Consider the following 7,448-nt stretch of genomic DNA (forward strand, 5'->3'; position numbering starts at 1 on the left):
TCACACGATTCACATCTCTAATTCATACAAATGCAAACCCCTTCCCAACACTGCCCCTGGAAGCACCTTCCCCTACTGCAGGCAAAGTTACAAGTATATTGCCACTACCTGCATAAGTTTACCAGCCCACAGAAAAATACATTTTCTGTAACCCATTTCCACAGGTCAAGCACTGTTTTACCCGTGGAAATGACTTTTAAGCTTCCTCTTCCTACAAAGAGGAATTAAACTACAGGAAAAACCCCAGAACTGGAGAACAAGCCACTAGCAGTTTTGACAAGCAAGCCCGTCTTTATTTTTATCGATTTTTAACTGCTTCAAAGGGCAGAGAGTCCCTATTTGTGTAACCCCCAGCAAGGGAACATAAACTAAAAACCAGGATCTGGTGAGTGGGTTCTTAAAAATGATCTAGTAAATGATGTAGTGGACCAAGCTCAGAGGGACTTCTTCTTCTTTAATAAACAGGGAATCTTTTCCCCTTCTGTGAAAAAAAATGACAATCTTCTCACTTCCTTATCCTCTCCAGACTCACAACTGACCATTGGCACTTCAGTCTTTTGTGAAACCAAACCCTGAAACAAAGAATCAGTCCACAACCTTGCTGGTGGTTCCAATATGGCCAACATTTATTAGACAAAAGAAACCCCCTCAGGATGTCTTCACAGATTGAAAGCCCACAGAATAACACGGTAAAGCATGTACAGACAATAGCAAAACACTCAAAAACAAACCCATAGCAGCACCACATGCCTCCTCAGCATATGGAATTCATTTTCTGGCAAATATTCCAGCACAGTTCACCAATGCAAAATTAACCACTTACTCTGATCTGAAGTTAGGCTAAAGGACAAGACTCCAATTGGTCACTCTGATCTCTTTGGTAGTGTCCCTGTGAATCCTCCCATGAGCTCTTCAGAAAGAAGGTAGGCCTTAAGCATCAGAGTATTAGGTTTACTCCCTGCATGACCAAAAAGAAAAATGTCTCCCCCTAGCTTCTGTACAGAGAATACACACAAAACCAGGTATAAGAATTAGCACCACTCAACAGCTGCACCAAAAGTCTCTAAAGAATCCCCAAAAGGATCAAATGACCTCTAGGTCTCACCTTGTGTATGCCTAAATGTTCTCCTATGACATGACCAACACTTAAAGGTACAGTGCTCATTGTCAAGCTCTGAAACACTTACAATCTCTCTCTTTGCATAGGTAATGGATAGAGATGTGAATCGTGTCCTCGATCGTCTTAACGATCGATTTCGGCTGGGAGGGGGAGGGAATCGTATCATCGCCGTTTGGGTGTTTAGATTATCGTGAAAAATCGTTAAAATCGTGAACACACACTAAAACCCCCTAAAACCCACCCCGACCCTTTAAATTAAATCCCCCCCCTCCCGAACCCCCCCCCAAAATGCCTTAAATTACCTGGGGGTCCAGCGGCACACTAAAACCCACCCCCGGCACACTAAAACCCACCCCGACCCTTTAAATTAAATCCCCCACCCCAAATGCCTTAAATTACCTGGGGGTCTGTAGCGGTGGTCCGTAGCTTAAATTACCCCCGGGTCCGTAGCTAAATCGGGGAAAGGGGGAGAGCAGCAAATCCGGCACACTAAATCGTGGTGTCTTCAGCCGGCGCCATTTTGCAAAATGGCCGCCGCAAAATGGCAGCGGCCATAGACCAATACGATTCGACGCAGGAGGTCGTTCCGGACCCCCGCTGGACTTTTGGCAAGTCTTGTGGGGGTCAGGAGGCCCCCCCAAGCTGGCCAAAAGTTCCCGGGGGTCCAGCGGGGGCCCCTGGAGCGATCTCCTGCCGCGAATCGTTTCCGTACGGAAAATGGTGCCGGCAGGAGATCGACTGCAGGAGGTCGTTCAGCGAGGCTGCAGTCGTACAGAAAATGGCGCCGGCCATACGCGTATGGCCGGCGCCATTTTCCGTACAGAAACGATTCGTGGCAGGAGATCGCTCCAGGGGCCCCTGCTGGACCCCCGGGAACTTTTGGCCAGCTTGGGGGGCCTCCTGACCCCCACAAGACTTGCCAAAAGTCCAGCGGGGGTCCGGAATGACCTCCTGCGTCGAATCGTATTGGTGTATGGCCGCCGCCATTTTGCGGCGGCCATTTTGCAAAATGGCGCCGGCTGAAGACACCACGATTTAGTGTGCCGGATTTGCTGCTCTCCCCCTTTCCCCGATTTAGCTACGGACCTGGGGGTAATTTAAGCTACGGACCGCAGCTACGGACCCCCAGGTAATTTAAGGCATTTGGGGTGGGGGATTTAATTTAAAGGGTCGGGGTGGGTTTTAGGGGGTTTTAGTGTGCCGGGGGTGGGTTTTAGGGGGTTTTAGTTTGCCGCTGGACCCCCAGGTAATTTAAGGCATTTGGGGGGGGTTCGGGAGGGTGGGGGATTTAATTTAAAGGGTCGGGGGTGGGTTTTAGGGGGTTTTAGTGTGCCGGTTTTCCTGCCCTCCCCCTTCCCCCGATTTACGATTTTTTGACGATAAATCGGGGGAATTGGTATTGTATCGTGGCCCTAACGATTTTTGACGATTTAAAATATATCGGACGATATTTTAAATCGTCAAAAAACGATTCACATCCCTAGTAATGAATGAGTGACATTTAAGTAGAGATTAAGGAACAAAACACCGGTGGCTTAGAGATCAGAACTGGGACCTAGGCCACATTTATTTGTATGACCGTTTCACATAAACCTATTCTATCGATTCATATCAGCTCAATTTCTTTTTTTCTTTTTTTGCCTAATTTAGGCAGAGATGGTGGGGAGTACTGTCCAACATGTAAATGTCCCCTGTTGTGAAACATGGTTCAAGATCTTTAATCTAAATTGCAATCAGAAGTAGGCTGGACCATCTTGTTTTTCATTTGATCTTTTGGGAAATTTATTAATACATTGTTTTGAACACGTCCAGTGGCAGCAAGGTCAATGCAAAATCAGAAACTGATGGCTCCCCCAGTAGAGCACCTTCAGCACCCTGTTACGAATCTGCTTTGTTTTCACACCATAAACAAGGGGATTTAACATGGCTGGGAAAAGGAGGTAGACGTTAGCCAAGAAAATGTGAACATGATGGGGGACACTGTCTTGGCCAAACCTATGTGTGAGAAAGGAGAAAATTCCAGGTGTGTAGGTAATGAGGATGACACAGACATGAGCTCCACAGGTGCTGAAGGCCTTGTGTCGAGCATCCTTGGAAGGAAGGTGAAAGACAGCCCTGAGGATCATGACATAGGACGAAGCAATGAACAGTAGATCAAATCCAGTGATGGAAAGGGACAGAATCAAACCATAAATATTATTAACTCTGGTGTCTCCACAGGCAATTTTCACTAGAGCCATATGTTCACAATAAGAGTGCAAGACTATGTTGGTATTACAATATTGCAACCTATTCACCAGGAATGGCAAAGGAAATATTGTAATAAAAGCCCGAATTAGAATTATTATGCTAATTTTTCCTAACAATGAGTTAGTCAGGATAGAGGTATATCTCAGTGGGTAGCATATTGCAATATACCGGTCGTAGGCCATGGCCACCAGGATCCCCGTTTCCACAACCGAAAGGGAATGGACAAAGAACATCTGGATAAGGCAGGCACTGAAATTAATTTCCCTACAATTTAGCCAGAATATACTCAGCATTTTAGGCAGTGTGCTGGTGGACATCCCAATATCATTGCCCGCTAACATGGAAAGGAAAAAGAACATGGGCTCATGGAAGCTTGGGTCCGACTTTATGATGTACAATAAAAGAGAGTTGCCTAAAAGGGCCATAACATAAATCAAACAGAATGGGATGGAGATCCACAACTCCTCATCTTCCAGACCAGGTATGCCAATCAGGATGAACGTCAACGGCCTTGGGTTTGTGCTGTTGACAGCTGCCGGCATGCTGCTTTTACTGGTGGATCCTCTGTGCTTGATTGCAGACTCTACAGGTGACTCTTCTCTGGCGAGAAAAAACAGGTGTTTTTAATACATGGGTAAAGATCAACTCCCTCTCAAAGGCAAGTGGTGTGCTCTACTGGACTACAGCGCTGAGCTGCAAGCCAGAAATCTTTGGGCAATAACTTTCTCAGCATAACCTAAAGCAAAGCAACTTTCCTTTCTTTACCTTAGATTACCCTGCTATAGTATATATGAAAAATATTGCTTTTATAATTGAAACCCAACTGGAAGCACCAAAAATAATAGAGGGTCTGGTGATTTTGAGTGAGATAAGCACCAGTCTCTGGGTTCAGAATTTTTTTTATTTTTTTTTAAATGGTCAAGCGGATGATGTAGTGGTCCTGGCTCAAGGGCATAGGCTGTATTTCCCAGCCTCTCTCCTCTATGATCCCTCTGACTATATGCCATACTTCTGTCTCTGAAAAACTGCTTATCAGAGAGCCTACACCTTAGAATTAAAAAAAAATATCTCGCTCTTAGGGAATATTCAAACAACAAAAACAAATGTTCTATAAATTCTAGGATTTCCAGCAGTCAGAGATGAATAACATTAAAATGTATTGATTAAATCAGGATTCACAGCCTTCCAGCCTTGAAATTGCAGCAGGAGCAACAACAAAACTCTTTTTCTCCTGTCTTTGCTTAAGTAAACAAATGTCAAAATAATTCTCCCAACCTCCACACTTCAGTGGGAATTAGTACTCACATCTCCATTCAGAACTCTTTTCAGTCTAGATCTTCTCACCAGAATGAAGCAGCTAATTATCCTCCTGGATTGTTCCCAGAATGCCACCCACTCACCTCAGCAAAGGATCCTCCGCATCCCAAGCCTTAGCCCTGCTGGACTGAAAAGCTCATATACAATCATATACAATCCAGGGATTGCGCAGCTCCCTATTCCACTCCTCAATCTCTTGGACCAACTGCAAACTCCCTGGCATTTTCTCTTGAGGGGTAAACCTCTTCAGCCTTCTGGGTCTTTCCCTTCAGGGAGAAAGCCCCATCTGAGCCCCCTCTTGCAAGTAGAGGCACATCTGGCATCCTCAGCCTCCTGGTTGCCCAGGCTGATTCTTCTTCTCCTTGCCAAAAGTTTTGAACACCAGCTCATAAAGAGCTCCGCCTCATTCTCTCTAGACAAGCTTTTTCCCATTATTATTCAAAGGAGACACACAAAACTCATACTGTAATTCGCCATACCACTATCGACCTTACCAGTGGCGGGTCCCCCATTTGGATATGACAGTGGACTTACAGCCTTTGACAACATGTGACTCTGAGGGAGTAATATATGTTATCCAATGCCCGTGCAGTTTGATTTATGTGGGCAGAACAAAGAGATGGATCAGGACAAGATTAATAGAGCACAGAAGCTGTTTAAAGACATCTAAGATGGCCGCTCCGTTAGTACAGCATTGTACACAATATCAACATGCATCCTCTGATTTACGGTGGTTGATTGTGGAAAAAGTACAGTTGAGCTATAGGGGGGGAGACATACAATATTGTTTGAACTGATGTGAACATTATTGGATCTATAAGTAGAAATCGATGGATCCTTATGGATTGAATGAAAAGATTAATTGGTACTCTCTGATTTGAATAGAGGACTGTGAAGGGTGATTGTGTAGCCGAATTAAGTGATCGCGACTTGGGTGTAGGACTTGATGTGAATGCATAACGACAATGCTCCATTTGATTGTTAAAATTTTCCTTTATTGTATTGGGTCGAATGACGGTTTAAAAGAGGAGCTGATAGTAAACTAGAGTGTCATGTGAAGACTGGAGAATGACGACCTGGTTGGAAACTTGTTCTGAAGTTGTGAGTGAGATAGATGGCTGACATCACTTCCGTGTTTTCGCCGTTGTACGACCTGATAGAAGACTAGTAGAATGAAGGGTATGAAGAATAAATACTAGAGATGTGAATCGTTTTTTAACGATTTAAATTATCATCCGATAATTTTAAAATCATCATTAATCGGTAAGGGACTCGATACAATAGGAATTCCCTCGATTTATCATGAAAAATCGTTAAATCAAGTACAGGAATTATTTGGGGGGAGGGCGGGAAAACCTGCACACCAAAACAACCCCTAAACCCACCCCGACCCTTTAAAAACAATGGTGGTCCAGTGGGGGGGGGGGTCCCGGCGCGATCTCCTGCTCTCGGGCCATCGGCGCCATTTTGGCTACCACTGATAAAAATGGCGCCGATGGCCTGATAAAAAAAACCCCACCCTGACCCTTTACAAATTACCCCTTTGCTTCTCCCACCCTCCCGACCCCCCAAAAAACCTTTTACATGTACCTGGTGGTCTAGCGGGGGGTCTGAGAACCATCCCTTCAATCATACCCTCGGTGCCGGTGCCAGTGCTGGACTGGTTTCAAAATGGCGCCGATCGCCTTTGCCCTCACTATGTCACAGGGAGCGACCGTCACTCCCTGTGACAAAGTGAGGGTAAAGGCGAACGGCGCCATTTTGAAACCAGTCCAGCACCGAGGGTATGATTGAAGGGATGGCTCCCGGACCCCCCGCTAGACCACCAGGTACATGTAAAAGGTTTTTGGGGGAGTCGGGAGGGTGGGAGAAGCAAAGGGGTAATTTGTAAAGGGTCGGGGTGGGTTTTTTTTTATCGGGCCATCGGAGCCATTTTTATCAGTGGTAGCCAAAATGGCGCCGATGGCCCAAGAGCGGGAGATTGCGCCAGGCTCCCCCCCCCCCCACTGGACCACCAGGTAATTTAACATTTTGGGGGGGGGTTCGGGAGGGTGGGAGAGCAAAGGGGTCATTTGTAAAGGGTCAGGGTGGGGGTTTTTTTATCTGCTCAGGCCTCACTAAAAAATTAACGATGTGAATTGGAATCGGAACCGATTCCAATTCACATCTCTAACGATCCGATTTTTTTCTCCCTCCATCCGAACCTGATCATTAAAACGATTGGGCACACGATTCACATCTCTAATAAATACGACCTGGTTGGGAATAGTTCACGACCTGATTGAGAACAATCTTGCCCACAGGAACTTCCGGTTTGAGCATTTTAAAAGGATCCAGTTGGTTGCTGTGTTTTGAAATAAGGCGGGTCTAAATTTGGACCGCGACTTCACTATTGGATTAAAACAGCTCTTGGCGACTACGAATGTTTTTCTGATGAATGCCCGTTGGATGTCACGGAACAAGCGTAAAGGACTATTCCCCTGAAGCAGGACCCCGGCGGTGGGGGTCCGAAATGCGATCGTGTAGGGATGTGCAGATGAGTATCACTGCTGAATTATTTTGAGTCTATATTGGAAAAAGTGACACTATTGTTATCATATGGTGACTGTATGAATCAAATTGAATTTTGGAGCTTTCATCAGCCAGGAGCTTTTATCAGTTTTAGAGAAAATAGAGATAATAAAAAATCATAAAAAAATATATATAAAGTAAAATGGACCTGAGACCATAAAGAGAGTCTGGTTGTTGATTACCTTTACTC

At 45.3% G+C, this 7,448-nt stretch overlaps 1 protein-coding gene across 1 annotated transcript; it reads right to left on the reverse strand.

The window, feature by feature from the left end:
• Positions 1-988: 988 nt before the first annotated feature.
• On the reverse strand, positions 989-3,912 carry LOC115091697 (olfactory receptor 52K1-like). Its single transcript, XM_029601856.1, has 2 exons — positions 2,986-3,912; positions 989-1,048 (listed from the first exon to the last, which is right to left on the reverse strand). Exons 1-2 carry the CDS (start codon positions 3,910-3,912, stop codon positions 989-991), a joined length of 987 nt encoding a protein of 328 aa, XP_029457716.1.
• Between the last annotated feature and the right edge of the window lie 3,536 nt (positions 3,913-7,448).

This window comes from Rhinatrema bivittatum, chromosome 5, assembly GCF_901001135.1.
Source record: "Rhinatrema bivittatum chromosome 5, aRhiBiv1.1, whole genome shotgun sequence".
NCBI lineage: Eukaryota > Metazoa > Chordata > Amphibia > Gymnophiona > Rhinatrematidae > Rhinatrema > Rhinatrema bivittatum.

Bases quoted from the DNA above. Each gene is read 5' to 3' on its own strand.
- LOC115091697 (XM_029601856.1), bottom strand. From the start codon at position 3,912: ATGCCGGCAGCTGTCAACAGCACAAACCCAAGGCCGTTGACGTTCATC. The intron at 1,049-2,985 runs GTGCTCTACTGG...CTTTTGGTGCAG, and splicing joins TTCGTAACAGGGTGCTGAAG to CTGTTGAGTGGTGCTAATTC.